Here is a 16681-nt window from a genome sequence, read left to right on the forward strand (position 1 = left end):
GGAAAGATAAGTCCTGCAAAAATGTTGGCTTTCCCCGCAATAACTACTTAATCATAATTATCTGCTAATTAGCCTCTCACAAATCCTATATTGCCCAACAATTTTACAACCTGGCTTAAACAGGTTAAAAATAACACATCTGTTACATAATCAGGAGATATTAAACATTACTGAACATAGGGAAATTCCAGACAAATCGTATAATCCCCTAGATCATAAATAATAAGGACATGTATCACTGTCAAATACAATTATAACGAAATACTTACAAAAAAATCCAGTATAAAAGAGAAAAAGTGTACAATTAGTGTATCATTGGCCTCCTTTCGCCCTTCTAAGGACCACCATGAAGCTATTTCTCGTCCTCGCCGCCACCCTGGCAGTCGCCTCCACCGGCACAATCGACCCCGCCCTAGAACTAGCCGTTCAGTCCGGCGCCACTCAAGCCATTCTCGAATTACCCCAAATAATTGACCAAATCCACTCCAACCAGGCCCTTCAGTCCCTTCACAGTGACGCCAAGGTTACCGCGCTCGTCTCCACCCTGCAAGGACTCACTTCCGCCGCCCAGGCCCCCTTCGTCTCCATCGCGACCTCCCTTGACCTCGAAACTAAGCAGTATTGGGCCTCCAACATCATCCTCGTTAAGGGCCTCACCCCAGAAAAACTGTCCACCCTCTCCTCCACGCCGGGAGATTTCACCATCCGCGCGCAAAACGTCGTCTCACTCAACCCCCACCCCGCCCAGTTTGAATTTCCCAACACCACCCAGAACAACCCGCAATGGGGCGTCGCCAAAATCCGGGCACCCGAAGCTTGGGCAGTCGCTGATGGTGCCGGCGTCGTCGCCGCCATCATCGACTCGGGCGTCAACCTTGGCCACGTCGCCCTCGCCCCGGGCTACGCAGGCGCATGGTTCGACCCCTACTACGCCACGGCTGACCCGACCGACGAAAATGGGCACGGCTCCCACTGCGCGGGCAGCGTCCTTGGACGCGCCAACGGGGTCGGTGTCGCGCCCGGGGCGCGATGGGTCGCCTGCCGTGGCGTTAACCATCAAGGCATCGGAACGGAGGGGCCTCTAACCGAGTGCGCCCAATTCTTTTTAACCTCCAACCCCCGCCCGCACGTAATTTCAAACTCATGGGGTGGCGGTGCCGGGCAGACGTGGTTCAACCCGCAAAACGCGGCTTGGCGCAATGCCGGAATTATCCCAGTTTTCGCCATCGGCAACTCGGGATCCGCCTGTGGCACGGCATCCTCGCCGGCAGACCAGCCCGACTTGATCGCCGTCGGGGCAAGCACGGACACCGATGCCACGGCGACCTACTCCTCGAGAGGGCCATCCATCTCAGGGCCGGACGTTTGCGCCCCAGGGACCAAATCGTTTCCTGCGGGACAAGTCCAGATAATTATGTCACCTTTACCGGAACGTCAATGGTGAGCGGGATAAAAGATAACTTTAAATAATTTTAAAAGTTGCGCCCTAAATTTTTATTCCTATATTTCAGTCTTGCCCCCACGTGGCGGGAGCAGTCGGTAAAAAAAATAACTTTTGCCCACTCTAATGTATTTCTTACCACCAATTTTTATTTCCACAGCCGTCATCCTCTCCGCCCACCCTACCTGGACCTACGACCAAGTATACGACGCCCTAACAATGACAGCGGCTCGAATCCCGCTCTCCAACGCTGACCGGGATTGCGGACTTCCCACCCCAGACGACTACCCAAACCAGGCCTGCGGTCATGGCAGGATCGACGTTGCTGCTGCACTCGGCCTATGAATCTAATTTCTCCAATATCACCTATTCTTGAGTTTTTCCGGAAATTACATTTCTACAGGGCCAGCTAACTTTAATTTCGTCTGAAATAAGTACTTTCTTGATCACCAATCACATTATTTATTTCATAATAAAGTTCACTATCAATGAATCACGTTTATTTAACTGTACTCTCCTCCTTACAAAGTATACCAGACAAAGCTCCATTTGTCCCAAAAAATTAACAATTTACCATTCATACAAATTTCACAGACCTCTCTTTCATCCTTTTAAGCAGGGTCAGCACTTTCTCAACTTGTTTATTTAGGTTAACTCCGTCCAACGGAGATTATTAATTTCCGTACGACGAGGGACCATGCATACTGGCAATCTATCATCTGAGAATGGCTTCACCCAAAAATTTCCAGAATAGTTGGCACATCCCCCCACTGATGACTCCCCTATATTTTCGCATCTTACGATTTTTAAATATAGGTCCGTCCAAGGGTTACGTCATCAGTTTTGCGGCTCATAATTTAACAAACTTTCCTCAGGAATAGATTGTTTTCCCCATAAATTCGTCACACCCTTCGTGAACAGCCCTGGATGTCCCATCCTTCCTCAATATACAATCAAGGACGCCGTAATCCACAACTTGTACCCAACAAATTTATCTAACTAACTTATCCACCTTGTAAATAGGCACTTTTCCAGACCAAAGTTTCAAATATCTTGACTAAATCACCCCACAGTAATTAAATAAATCTGCACTAAATTTTTACTCATTAATTTCGGCTAACGTAAAGCATCTCAACAACAAATTCATGAACTCATTCCCTTCAGAAGTATAAGTTTTTAAAAAACGTTTTATGGTGAATAGATATTTAAATAACTCTATTACATATTCTAAAATTTTAACTTTTATCAAGAATTTTTGCACCTGCCTTAACAATTCTTAGCCCTTTGATCGAGAAGTTGTTGGAAATTCTAATAAGAGAAGAAATATTTAAATTTTAGATATTCATAGACAAAAATGAGAAACTGGAAGCGCATCGTTACGCACAGGTATTGATTTTGTCCCCATTCCCCGAGGGGGATGTGCATAAATAATTGAAGTTCCACACATCACCCCCAATTTGGTGTGTCTGCCTGCTATCAGAATTTTAAATAATATTTAGAAATTCCTCTTTCCACCAAATACTTGCTGGGATGCACAAATTCGTCACGAGGTCTATGAACATCCCTTGGAAGAGAGAAAGTTGGAATATTCTGTAGCCGGTGGTTTACATCATATGGTTGCCTTGTCAAATTTTGGGTTCTCTCATCTAGTTTCGTGATTATTCACGGAATTAAATATTCCTCACTTGTGTAGACATTTTGTTATATAAATTTTTCCACTTCCATAATTTCTGAACAAAATAAAATAAGGGATAACTGTTGCGGGTAATTTAATCAATTATTAATCTGTCTACCAAATTTCTACCAAATGGTAATTCATTTCTCCCATTTTTAGAAAGAGGTGACCTTGCAGATGCCGTAATGATGAGTAAAAATGCGCATTTCCTCCCAATTTTGGTCAAATGCATAGTCCAACTAAATATGAGGATCGACTTGTGGTAAATATTTGGTAAAGTTTTTACTTAAAAATAAAAATCGAATCAAATAATTCGATCTTAATTAATTACCTCCTTCTTCTTAGTAGATATCGGTATCATTTTCTAGAATTAGGAGGAGCAGAGCCCCTGTCGTATAGGACACTCGCCCAAGCGGACGTCACAATTAGCTCCATAACACGCCATGATGCCCGAAAATGAGCCGGCCTCCCAACTAATGAAAGACGTCATGTTTAATCACCTGGTAAGTCTGTCTCAGCCCTGGCATGCCGATTGCGTAACCAATTTATTTTTTCTAAGATCCTCTCCCCAATACTGACCCACCTGGACCTCACCAGCTTAAAGGCGGCCCGCCTCGTCTCCCAATTTTGGGGCAAGGAGGCACTATCCGCAATCCGAGAACGCAACCTCATCACCCAGCTGGTCCCCCCGTTTGACGAGGTGGAAGAAATAGTGGCCTTCTTCTCCACCGCTGGGCTGCCACACACCCTCTGCCTCTCCTTCGCCAGCCCGGCCTTCTTCTTTGAATACGTCACGGTAGAAGATTGCCCCGTGAAGAGCTACCACTTTCCCAGGGAGACTTTGGGGGAAGAAATTTTACGGAAAGTTGGCACCGCGGTGGTTCGAAATCACCGCTATGGCAGCCTTGTGCGGGAACTCAGGTTGGAAATGTCCTACCTGGACGAAGCCGATGCTGCATACCTGGCCCAAATTATGCAGTGTTTCACCCAGGTGGAGAAAGTTTTTTTGAATTTTACCGCGTACGAGAATCCCGCCTATTTAGCCACTTCGGCCGTCTTTCCCTACTCGGTGAAGAAATTGGCGCTGCGAACTTTCAAAGAGCATGGGGAGCAGCCTCCCGTGCCGCTCAGGGTACTAGCGGTCGAGCGTTTTCTCAGCGCCGTGGAAAATATTGCTTATTTGGACCTTCAGTGGTGGGGGCCGTGCATGTCGGAGACACAGGTTGAGTCGAGGATATATGTCGACGTGCTAGCGGCTCTTATTGCGAAGGTGAGGAAATAAAGCGGGATTGATGTTACATAATTCTTCAATTTTTAAGGGGTAAGTCCAGACTCATACCTATTCACATTCACTCATTTATTGCGAAATAAATAATGAGTGAGTGAAAAATTCATTAAATACATGAATAATGAATGAATAATTTCTCATTTCGGAATGAATGAGTTGATTTTGTATTCATTCATTTTTTGCCCTATGCTTAATACATGGGGCGAAGGGAGAATGAATGAATAATTCATCAATATGAATGAATTTTGAATAAATAATTTAAATTGAATTTCGAAATGAATGAATTTTGAATGAATAATTTTTTTTGATCAGGTATGAGTCCAGTTCCTATTTTTCAAAGAACAGCAATAAACTGAAGCATGGTTTTCTACAAATTATTTTTTTAAATAACAAAGCATTCGAATTTATTCAATTTGAAAATACCATTTGCCAATTAAAGAAATTGTTTCATTAAACCTAATTATTAAAATATTGAAACCACCTCTTCTGGACAGGGCTTTACTATTTGGCCGTCAGGGTTGGAACTAAGCCTTAAATTGCCTGTCTCCCATAATCCTCTTAAATTATAAATTAATTGTATCTTAACATAAAAATTAAGATCACAAGATATCACATTTCAATTTATACTAAAACCAAACATTATTGAATCCCATTAACTAAATTTTTAATTACGACTAGTTAGTCCAAGTATACTCAGAGAAAGAGTATACCCCCGCCAACTTTAAAATTTTCTTTGTCTATTTTTCCTCAGGACTCGTCTCCGTGCGCAAAATTGTGGCGGCCCACTCAAAAACCTTATTGAGCCTGACCGTCAACCAGCTGTGCGTTTGGTCCGTCGAAGATCACGTCCTGCCCGTCCCGACCGACCTTCCCGACCTTCCTTTCCTCCAATACTTAGAGATAACGACATCTGGCGCTATAGCCATTGGGGACGAATGGGCCCCCCATCACCTCGATATTTTCTCCATGCGACAAGTTTTTCTCGTGAGTCGTGTAAATTTTCAGAAACGATTTTTTCCAGGATAAAAATATATTTTGTCCCGTCAGGATGGCGCCCTCCCTCGGAAATTCCCCAAACTCAAAAATCTCTCCCTTTTCATGTACAACGAGCAGAGCAGTGCTGCCTGGCAACACATCCTGCCAGACAGAGGTGTGCCCTCGATGCCACAACTGGGCACACTGTCGCTATCGATTCGGGCGGGATGTTCGTCTCCCCTCCTGGCCGCGATGGTCCTCCCGTTTCCCGCCCTGGTGAAGATGAGGCACCTAATTTCAGTGGGGGGCAGTGACGGCGGGGTTGCTTGCGAGCATCACTACGCCCCGGGAGGGCAAGAACGCCGCATCTTGAGAGAAAGGAAGAGGGCAAAGGGATGGAAATGGATACCGTGGGGGCGGATGGGCGGTCACAAGGTTCATAATATGTGCACCGCTATGTCGGATGAGATTTGGGGCTAATTTAGGTGTTTTTTAATTTTTTTTAGACATCTAGCTTAAGATGTGTTTACAGTTTGTGGTATAAGACTGAATAAAATTTAGTTGTGACGTCTCATCTTCCTAATTGGGGGGGTACGTAAAACAGAAATGCTTAAATGCCATGACAGATTTAATTAAAAAAACCGGGATAAGTTCAAATATATTCTCAAACATTATGGTATGGGCATTAAAATTGAATATTTATTTCATTTTTCATCTCACTATTTTTCTCCATGCAAATTATCAACCTGCTCCTCTTCCCGCAAAATAACATACTTTCACTAATATATTCCCCTCATATATCGTCAAGCAAAAATAAATATTCTCCACAAAAATTATACTACTTCAAAATAAGTATTTACATTTTTCTAAATCGTATTTACATTTCATACGATTTCTCGTAAAAATTTTAAGATTTATAATAATACTCTCATAATCTTTTATAGTATGAAAATTTACTCGTGAAAATTGATACCCCGGCATCTTTACGCATCTCCCGACTACATAGTCAAATGGTGGCGAGAAAACGAATAGAAAACTGAGGAGAAATACAAACATCGTCACAAAAGGAACGATCCTCCTCCTGACCCTTTAGCCTCAAAAATGCCAAAGGGACAGATATTCATAAGGTTCAAATTCGAAGGTCGACATGTTTTTGGGAGAAATTAACCCATAGCTTGCATCACATTCTCACAATTTTAACGCTCCCCCTTAAAATCTCAATGTCACATACCTCTCGCAGTGGATGAAAAGGGATCCAAATCTTCTACATTCAGATTTCTCAGATCCAACCGCAACCCTGACCCTGCCAAACTTGACTTCGCTCTTGATCCTTCCTTCCTCAAATCTCTCCTGCCCAAGAGAAAAATCACCCTAAAAATCAGTCCCACTCCTAGTTTCCCACTCTCCACAAAACCACTCACAAAATCCTTCCCCAAAATTTACAAACTCAACCATTTTCACATTTCTCAAAAATGTTTCGATTTCCCCAGCTCGCCTCAATCAAGGCGAAGAATTATTTCCTCCCCACGGGAAAGCGATTCGCCTCCATAATTTCCGACGGGCGGGGAAAATGTGACGAAAAATTCGACACTAGCTACAAAGTGTGTCTTGACAATGACAAATCCAGCGTGAAAGACGTCACCATGGAGAACGTCAGGGGGTACGAATTCCCCAAAGTGTGTCTCCGCTATGGGAGAGAGGACGCCATCCAGCACGCCTTGGCAGGTCGGTAGCGCCGCCAATTTTTAAATATCGGTAGCGCCAATTTTTAAAATACCAATTTGACCACCCCTTTTCCACAGTCGGCATTGACGAATCCTACCCAAACTGGGCGCACTATCTCGACCGCGGGAACACATCTTTTCAAATCCTCCCCACCTTCCTGCTCCCCGTCGCGAACCAGATCTTGCTCGAGTTGTCGTGGCAATCGCAAATCATGCCGACTGAGAGGTGCGTCCATGGCGAAATTTACGTCAAACTCTTCCAACCTCTCAAACCCGACGGCGAAATCTGTTTCGAGTTGGAACTCGTCGACATTCTGGATAAGGGAAAGGGCACCAACTTCTGCTATAATTGTCAGTCATTTTAAAAATTTCTCTTATTTTTCCCGCTAAAATTTTTCTTAAATTACCCCAGTCCACGGGACCGATGCCGCCGGCCGTAAAATATTTTTCATCGAGTATCAAATCTACGAGATGGGGGTGAGAAGATACTCCTCCCCGGGCGGCCAAGGGAAGTCTGCCCATCACCCAAACATCGTGCCCCTCGTGGCCCCGCCGGCGGGAAGGGAGCCTGACGTGGTCCTCCCCTTCACGGCGGTGCCGTTCGACCCAAAATATTTTGAATCCGTCAAATCCCCGCCGAAAGACATGTCCCTATTTGCCACCAACTACCACAAGCAGTACTACGCGATTACCGACAAACTAAGACCAGAGCCGAGGTGCCATGGGCGCTACTATTTGGGCGCGGTGGTTCAAAATATCCTCAAATATTTTGGGGAGGGAGATGTCTCAAGGTTCAAGAGTGTCAAGGTTAGTCAAGTTTTGAAATTTTTAGAATTGGCGCAATTTTTAGTTGGATTATTTTTCTCGAATTGTAGACACGACTCTCCTACCCGGTCTCCCCAGGGGAGACCATTCTCACCAAGGCGTGGCATCTTGGCGAGAGGATCCACTTTGAAACTTTTTCCAAAAATAATGGAAACTCCGTTATGAAATGTAAATTATAAATTTATAATCTTTCTTGAGATTTCGAAGAAATTAATTAATTAATTAAGTTAATTAATTAATTATGCTCATTCTTTTTTGCAGCTTCGTACATTGATCTCGCCTAATTTCTCGATTTTATGGATTGATCTTAACTTCCCAAGCGGTATTTACGCTTTCATTTAAAATTAGTAAAACTGTGAATCCCAATTAATATCCTTAAGGAATATGAGAATTTAAAAATTACTTTCAATAAATAAATTCAGCCTTTCGTCTGACTCTACCATTTTTACGTCTCAGTCATTTAACAAGACTTAATTAAAAATAAGTAATGCATTTTCAATTTTAATTAATGCCGTCATCTACCAAAAGCGCTAGAGCTTCTAGTTTACGAAAATAAAATTAACGCATTATTCAAGAAAATCCATAAAATTCCATAAAATGAGAAACTATATTCAGTACGACCTTAAAGGCTATATTTACAAATCATCCAAATCTCCCGCCCTGTAGACACCGGAGCCAACTAAGAGTTACCGCTACTAAAAAATTAAACAGAATATTGACTAAGAATTTTTTGTGAAATACTCACAGTCACAATTTTTGTACCGAAGAAACACGTACTCGTAATAAAAACTCGCATAATAAAAATAAATAGGTACAATTAAGCTCAAATAAATTAATTATACCCACAATTTGAATAACCGCCGAATTTATTTATTTACTCCGAAAACTTTAATTCTTTATAAATAAATATATTCATCGTAAATCATTTTAATTTCAACTTCCCAAATCCCATGGACAAATCGAACCTTTAAAAATGTCATCATTCCTTGAAAACTGTCTCTACCGCCATCTCCGCTTTAAATCCGAGACCAGTCACCACTTCCACAACCTTCTCCTTCAAATCGTCGTCAATATTTTGCTTCGTATTCCAACAGACCCACGATGTCTCCCCGTCCTTCCAAGTGGTCACTCCGACAGCAAAAGTCGCGTTGTCAGAAAATACGACGTGATGTTTGTCTAATCAATCAAATTAATTCAGAAACAAAATAATTAAATTTCAATTAAAAAGTACCCCCTAAATAATTAGCAAAATCGATTATTACCAGCGGTAACAATACATGAGTTTACCGGAAATGGTATAAATCCAATACCGCGACGGTGGTAGATTATCGCGGTGGTGGCGCTATTATTACCGCTTTGGTAGTACACGTACAACCTCCGCGGTAACAATAGCGCCACCATCACGATAATCTACCACCGCCGCGGTAGTAGATTTCTACCATAGAACCATATATCGTCACCGCTGGTAACAAAACTTTTTAGAGCCTATTAAAAGTCCCACCTTCTCCAAAAACCATTGTCTTCTCCTCATCAAAAACCAACTTGAATGGGACATCCTTCAACCCAAATCCATGCAGCAAATTCGATTCCATATCCATACAGTTATTTGGGTTCGCAATATCTTCACTGGTAACTTCAGCGACGGATTTCTGCTTCATGAAAGCGGCAGAGCGGATCAAGTCTACTTTCCTCCAGTAGGTCCAATACCATCTTGGGACAGAGTTAAACTATTTATGAAGAAAACTATAAATTAACTGCAAATTAATTTCATGACTAATTTCTATCTCAGATAAATAAATTACCCAGGCCCAATCTAAATCTGGAAATATCTTTGGAATTAAGACACTCCCCTCCAAAAATTCAGTCTCGTCAACCATAATTTTTTGGCACGTATTTATTTTGCTCGTATTGCTCTTGAACTTGGTGTGGTGGAGTGAAGGTCGACTGAGTATTTGTGAGTTGACTACGTGGATAGATATACTCAATTCAGCTCTTGAATTGGAATAAAAAACTCATCACGCTTGCAGCATCTATCTACTGCATTAGTCTGGATAATGTTGATCGTCCTTGGTCAACAAGTGGGACGGTATTATACATATCTTAATTTATACATATGTATAGCTGGAGGGGGTGAGCATAAATAAATCTGTTGTTGTTCATCTTGCACCTGGTGCCAATGTTATGATAAATGGTGATACAAGTTAATAGAGAGTCTTTCGTGCAGATTTTGCTAATATTAGCATTTTGGGCGAGGATTGGTCTTTAATTAATGCAGGGCATATTAGGTCGCTGTTGGACTCGATATATACCCACACGTTTCTTCACACGTCAGCTCAACTCGTAGCGCATAAGATTCCTGACGAGGCCTTCCTGGTTCGATCCACCCCCACCGCCGTTAATTGTTGCATTTTTTAATTCCAGCAAAATGAGATAAATTTTCATGAATTCTTACCTTACTCGCATCATTATGGGGATGAGCACAAGTCTGCCAAGTTTCAAACGTGTGTGACCTTTTGACCCCAAGATATGACCCCGCAAAGGTCAAATCCAGGTCAAGTGCATGAATTCCATCGGGAGTGCTGTCACCTGATCCGTCTTGATTATACGATCATTTTGATATATTATAGATTTCTGTGCGATTAAAAATGGCTGAAATATCCTAGAAAAACTGAAATTTGGAAATTTAAGCAATTTTTTGATGCATTTTTGCAAAATATCAGTTTTTCAAGGATATTTCAGCCATTTTTAATCGCACAGAAACCTATAATATATCAAAATGATCGTATAATCAAGACGGATAGGGTGAGAGCACTCCCGAAGCAATTAATGCACTTGACCTGGATTTGACCTTTGGGGGTCCATATCTTGGGGTCAAAAGGTCACACACATTTGAAAATTGGCAGAGTTGTACTCGTCCCGATAATGATGCATATAAAATAAGAATTTATGAAATTTTATCCTATTTTGCTGGAACTAAAAAATGCAACAATTAACAGCATTGGGGGTGGATCGAACCAGGAAGGCCTCGTGAGGAATCTTATGCGCTACGAGTTGAGCTATGGCTGGCGTATGAAGAGACGTGTGGGTATATATCGAGTCCAACAGCGACCTAATATGCATTAATTAAAGACCAATCCTCGCCCAAAATACTAATAAAAAAGTCGTATGCATTTCTCGTCCTGAAAATTCATTGCAGGATGGAATATGCAATTGCATAATTCATAGAATCATACGATTCTTTCCATAAGCGTAAAATTAATAGAACGCACACCAACTTGCCATACATTTACTTGAAAACAAATATATACTCGTTTCAGTACGTAGCCATCATCACCTTTCCCTTACTGCACCACTCAGAATTATTTTCAAAGTCTATGGTGACTCTACCGTTTTGGTATCAATATAAAACTATGATCAATATTATGCAGTATTAAACATGTTTTTGGCTCTATTGATATTAATTTTTAAAATATCGGTATTAGTTTTATACTGTGCATTAATACTGTAGTAGTAATAACTATTAATACTGTCATGCCGGTATTAATATTTTTTTATAATCAATTCCCAGTTGCTTAGAGTGAAGGAAGCGCACTTTCTTCCACGGTTCTCTAGCTAAGTAATTTCTACTATCAACGTTGAAAACCTATAATAATATACATTGCATTTAACCGAAAGATTATGAGGGGAATTAAAATTTTTAACAAGACTTTGTTGGAATATTCAATAATTGAATATCAATTATATAGTTTGAAAATGGGACGGGTAGGTAAAATCGCCTAGTTTTAAGAGATTAGTTCCCTTCGCTCCGAAATCAATTAAACGTGTACAGAGAGAAAATTAGTGATGAGCCGTGACAACGTGGAGTTACGTTCGCACCAATTTTCGTCTATATTTGATGTACAAGTAAGTAGTTTATTTAATGAATTAAAATATTAGTATGGGTAAGCTCACATCATAATTTATAATCTTCATGATTTTTTAAATTGATATGGCACATTTATTTACATATCATCTTGTTAATTGGATATAAACCACATACGTAGCGATACTAACTCTTGAAGGTTATACATAAATCTGTTACCCATAGGAGTACGGGCTTGCCAACATATGTATGACTTTCCTCCATGAGTTTTCCCACGTCAACAAGTTAAGATCTATCAATTCTCAGCCTTTTTCATTCCTGTAAAGATTTTAAATTTGCAGGTTAAACACAATTATTTACTTATTAACCTGTTTACTCCCAGACATTGTAAGAACCCGACTAAACTTCCAGAGCGCTGAGGTTTTTATCAAGATTAGGATATGGTAGGTATTAATTGCTCCATAAATAAATAAATATAATGTAATCATACCTGTTCAAAAAAAATTTTATTCATTCATTTCAAACTTCAACTTAAAGTATTTATTCAAAATTCATTCATACTGATGAATTATTCACCCCATGTATTAAACATAGGGCAAAAAATGAATGGATAAAAAATCCATGCATTCATTCCGAAATTAGAAATTATTCATTTATTTAATGAATTATTCACTCATTCATTGTTTATTTCGTACTAAATGAATGAATGTGAACAGGTATGCATGTAATATTATACAGTGTAGACGTAGATTTCAACAAGAAACTATCCCCCCATTACAGTTCAGCACGTCAATGTTGGTCTCACTTTGGCGTGAAGCGTCCATGGATGTGGTCGTGTTAAAATATTTATCTGTCGAGAAATGCTGGAGTTAATTGTGGCAGTTTTTCTCGCCTTTTTGGCGATATGTCTAGGAATTTTGTTCATCTCGGATTGTGATATTTGGACCTATTTGCATATCAAGTTTGGGAAGGATGTCGGTATGGGGGAATTAATTTCGGGGGAATATTTGGCATGAAATATGAACTGTGTGGGATTCATGTTGCGTAATATTGTCGCAGTTTGTTAATTGAAATGAATTTCCATAAATTTTATATTTAAATTAATTTACCTTCTTGGCACGAACTTAATATGCCAATTTAGCAAGTCAGAAATTTGTCGTGAGTACGCCAAGGGTGTCAAATCTGAGGAAATTTTTTTAATTTCTAGCGACTCGTTTTGAAGGAAAAGTTGTTTGGGTGACGGGAGCATCGTCAGGAATTGGGGAAGGTGAGCAAACTTTTTTTTGATTTCGTAAAATAATCGAACTTTTTTGCCAGAAATTTTTTTCTTAAACTTGTGTAAAGTTTGTGCTATCAAAATTAGTATCCATGACTGAATTTCTGGAAAAATTCTCGTGTTATATTGTTGCAGGACAAATATTCCGTAATATTCTTGAAATACAAAATTTTCAAATTGAATATTTTGTCCAGGTATTGCCAAGGAGTTGGTGAAGGTGAAGAATGTGAAAATAATTTTGTCCGCGAGGAGGAACGAGGAGTTGGAGAGGGTTAAGAGGGAGTGTCTGGGTAATTATGCTAAATATTTTGGCAAATTATCTATTTAATTTTATGATGTGGGTTTCATACAATTTTTGCACAGCGTTGAACAAGTCCACGAAACAGGATGCCATCCTCGTCTTGCCGTTCGACATGGTGGATTATGACAGCCATGCCAAGGCGTTGGAAAAAGTTGTGAAAACTTTTGGAAAGGTGGGTAATTTGAATAATTGGAGACATTTGAGAAAATTTAGGTGGCACTAACTTTTCTTAAATTGCTTTATATAAGATGTTTTTTTATAATTGGTAAGCATATTTAGTAATTTTGCAACTTATGGTGTACAAAGGTTGGCAAATTGGGTATAATTTGCAAAATTGTTGATTAACTTAACCTTCACGATGTGTTATTCTAATTATAACGCCGCGAAAATATTAATTTCGAAATAATAAGTTTCCTAAAAAATGTTCTCGTTTCAGCTCGATATCCTGATTTCAAACGCGGCCGCCATGGGTCAATTCGCGCTCTGGGAGGAGGCGCCAATTTCCACTGATATGGCCCTCTTCGACTTGAACGTGTTCTCCCTCGTAAATTTGAACCGGATCGTACTCAACTATTTCAAAAATGAGCGGGGCCGTCAAGGTCATTTGGCGGTGGTGTCAAGTTTGGCGGGGAAAATGGGCTTTCCATACCTCACACCTTATACGCCAACAAAATTCGCGCTGCACGTAAGCAAACATGTTAAATTAGCTTGTTCCCGGGTTCGAATCCTGGCGATCTATTAGTTTTTGCAAAAATTAAGAATATGCAATAATTTCGATATGTCCATTTTACGAAACATTCATCAACTGTAAATTATTTACAAATTAAGATTGCACTTCCAGGGGTACTTTGACTGCTTGAGGCACGAGTTGAGGAAAATGGAACGAATTCACGTCACCCTGCTCTGCCCGGGGCCAGTTGAGACGAACATATACAACGATACTCTGACCGGGACTGGCGCGGTAAGGTTTGAAATAATTCAAACTTTTATTTAGTTTATTTCAAAAAATCTTACTAAAATTCCTAAAAATATAAAAAAATTTAAAATATTTTCAGCGCTTCAAGCTCACAATGATGTCCACATTAACGCGAAACGCTATGACGACGGCGCGATGTGGCGAAATTTGCCTGGCCTCGATCGCAAATAAGTTGGAGGAATCGTGGATGGGGCCACTACCGAATTTGCCATTCATGTATTTGGCGGCATATCAGCCTTTCTTGTTTTCAAAGTGAGAATAATCGCGGTAAAAATATGACGACGGGCAATGTTTCAGATTCAATCGCTAAATTAAAATTTAAAATATGGCGGCGTTCGCGGGATTTAGACTCCTTGCTTCTAGTGAAGCGATAAATTTGTTATAATCAAAGCGGTAGAATTAAAATTAATTTTTGTCCCAACCATAATAATTTTGCAAAAATTAGTCGTAATGCCTATATTGGCGTTTTAAATTAACTAAATTATTTTTTTCTCTTATAGATTAACCGCCTTCACGATGAAATTTATGCTGGTGGACGAAGAATAAGAGGAGCGGGAAGAAAAGCGATGTCACCTTTTAATTTTATATGAACATAATTATCTTCTCTAAAAGTATGATAAAATAAATAATTTTTGTATGAAAAAGAACAATTGGAGATAATTATGGTTATAATAATAACAGTGCAGAGTTAATTGATCATCGATTAATTTATTCTCACGAGAAATCCCAAAATATTCTGAGGTTGAGTAAGCATTCAAATATTTCCTCATATTTAGAAGCCATATACAAAATTTTTTAATTAAATTAATCAAAAATCAGAAGGCAACCCAATTTTTAAAAATATGCCGCCCATTGTCCCATCTTTTTCAAGTAATTATCCTCTACTTAACCCTCTGTATCCTACCGACAACAAAATATCCACACGAAATAAGAACCAACCAAGCAATCGGCGTTAGGAAGGCCACCCTCACAACTAAATGCCCTAAACCCCACCCATTATTGAACACTCGTCTCATCGCCACCATCGGCAGTGAGATTGGATTCAGATAGTAGAACATCCAGCGGAAGTGTGCATTGACAGCTTCCAGCGGCCAGAAGGATCCTAAATTAGAAGAAATTAAAATACGAGCTTCATAAAAAATTATTACCAAATTACCGGAAGGGATGCCGCATATCAAGATGAAAAATATTATGGTAACAATCGTTTCCCTCAACCTAGAAAAGATACTGGCGGCCAACATTGCTGTTCAAAAGAAATTTAGGACACCCTAAATAATTTTCTGAGTCGTTTATAACCAGCGGTGACGATATATGAGTCTACCGGAAATGGTAGAAATTCATTACCGCGACTGCGATAAATTTTGGTAGTGGTGGTGCTATTGTTAGTAACAATTTGCGACCGCTTTGGTAGTAAACATATAACCTCAGCCGTAACAATAGCGCCACCACCATCACAATCTACAACCGCCGTGGTAATGAATTTCTACCATTTCCGGTAGACTCATATTTCGTCACCGCTGGTAATAAAATTATTTAAACTAAAGTATTTTTGCATACCTAACGACATCGTGACAACACTGGATAGTAGCGCCATGACAAAGCACGTTCCTAAATTTCCCCTAACCCCGTATCCGACCAGGGCGAATTGAACCGCAAATATGGCCCCGATTTGCAAAATAGTCATGGACGTTTCAGAAATAAAATAGGAAATGTAGACTTGCCGCATTTTCACTCCTGCCGCCAGCGAACGGGCCAACGTCCCTTGTTCTTTCTCCGTCGAGAGGAAAATGCCGGCAGACATCGAGAGAAAGAAAGTTGTCCTGTTGGTAAACATTTAAAGGTAATTTTTTTGTGTCGTATTGAGGTTATCTTCTAATTTTATCTGGAAATAAGATGAGATGGGAGATAGGAATGTTGGAGTCAGAGATCTCGAACACTAGTTCGGGAGATGGGCTCGCACTTTAAAAATCTGGACGACAAAATTTCATCCTAATAATTAAGGCCAGAAATCGTTCTCACAGTCTCGACCCGCCTTTAGTAAGCTGACCCAAATCAACCCAATCCCATCTCCTTGGTAACGCCTATTTTTATCAAAAATTCAAACTTTGCACTTACAAAATTACATTGGCTGGAAGGATATATTCTTGAAATGTAAATTCGTGTGGATCCAGTTTTCTGTTGAACTGTAAATACATTTGACGAAATTCTTTAGTTGATTAATTTGTTTTGTCACATGACGGAATCATCTTAAGACTTACAGTAAAGGGAGATATAAGAAGTTTAGGATTAATTTCTATTCTTGTCTCATTAACGATCCCTTGAAGGAATCGCATATAAC

The 16681-nt window shown here is 40.1% G+C and overlaps 6 protein-coding genes across 7 annotated transcripts in view; 4 read left to right on the forward strand and 2 right to left on the reverse strand.

Annotated features, from left to right (window-relative positions):
* Window positions 1-346: 346 nt before the first annotated feature.
* Window positions 347-1658, forward strand: LOC110858957 (bacillopeptidase F-like). Its single transcript, XM_022107837.1, has 3 exons — window positions 347-1440; window positions 1512-1539; window positions 1602-1658. The coding sequence occupies exons 1-3, from the start codon at window positions 347-349 to the stop codon at window positions 1656-1658; spliced, it is 1179 nt and encodes a 392-aa protein (XP_021963529.1).
* A 1412-nt stretch (window positions 1659-3070) lies between these two features.
* Window positions 3071-5986, forward strand: LOC118438580. 2 transcript variants are annotated; one of them, XM_035859078.1, is made up of 6 exons: window positions 3071-3205; window positions 3276-3389; window positions 3465-3619; window positions 3676-4437; window positions 5156-5388; window positions 5452-5986. In XM_035859078.1, the coding sequence occupies exons 3-4, from the start codon at window positions 3560-3562 to the stop codon at window positions 4396-4398; spliced, it is 783 nt and encodes a 260-aa protein (XP_035714971.1). In that variant the 5' UTR covers window positions 3071-3205; window positions 3276-3389; window positions 3465-3559; the 3' UTR covers window positions 4399-4437; window positions 5156-5388; window positions 5452-5986. The 2 variants fall into 2 exon arrangements, with proteins under 2 accessions (XP_035714971.1, XP_035714970.1); XM_035859077.1 differs by having other exon boundaries at window positions 3676-4386.
* Window positions 5987-6851: 865 nt separating this feature from the next.
* On the forward strand, window positions 6852-8212 carry LOC110858958 (peroxisomal multifunctional enzyme type 2). Its single transcript, XM_022107838.2, has 5 exons — window positions 6852-7104; window positions 7182-7454; window positions 7516-7910; window positions 7979-8039; window positions 8190-8212. Exons 1-5 carry the CDS (start codon window positions 6852-6854, stop codon window positions 8210-8212), a joined length of 1005 nt encoding a protein of 334 aa, XP_021963530.2.
* Window positions 8213-8775: 563 nt separating this feature from the next.
* Window positions 8776-9908, reverse strand: LOC110858990. Its single transcript, XM_022107874.2, has 3 exons — window positions 9731-9908; window positions 9430-9655; window positions 8776-9104 (listed from the first exon to the last, which is right to left on the reverse strand). Exons 1-3 carry the CDS (start codon window positions 9803-9805, stop codon window positions 8908-8910), a joined length of 498 nt encoding a protein of 165 aa, XP_021963566.1. The 5' UTR covers window positions 9806-9908; the 3' UTR covers window positions 8776-8907.
* Window positions 9909-12635: 2727 nt separating this feature from the next.
* On the forward strand, window positions 12636-14981 carry LOC110858959 (dehydrogenase/reductase SDR family member 7). The gene is made up of 8 exons (XM_035859042.1): window positions 12636-12768; window positions 12998-13057; window positions 13261-13356; window positions 13430-13539; window positions 13804-14052; window positions 14209-14328; window positions 14423-14595; window positions 14844-14981. Exons 1-8 carry the CDS (start codon window positions 12651-12653, stop codon window positions 14887-14889), a joined length of 972 nt encoding a protein of 323 aa, XP_035714935.1. The 5' UTR covers window positions 12636-12650; the 3' UTR covers window positions 14890-14981.
* Window positions 14982-15031: 50 nt separating this feature from the next.
* The window catches only part of LOC110858965 (ABC transporter G family member 23), a 29378-nt gene continuing 27728 nt past the window's right edge, over window positions 15032-16681 (reverse strand). The window contains 4 exon segments of the mRNA XM_035859043.1: window positions 15032-15445; window positions 15500-15586; window positions 15901-16163; window positions 16459-16526. Of these exon segments, the coding sequence (XP_035714936.1) occupies window positions 15225-15445; window positions 15500-15586; window positions 15901-16163; window positions 16459-16526 (639 nt within the window). The 3' untranslated portion in view covers window positions 15032-15224.

The sequence above is a fragment of the Folsomia candida genome, unplaced genomic scaffold (genome assembly GCF_002217175.1).
Source record: "Folsomia candida strain VU population unplaced genomic scaffold, ASM221717v1 Fcan01_Sc023, whole genome shotgun sequence".
Taxonomy (NCBI): Eukaryota; Metazoa; Arthropoda; class Collembola; order Entomobryomorpha; family Isotomidae; genus Folsomia; species Folsomia candida.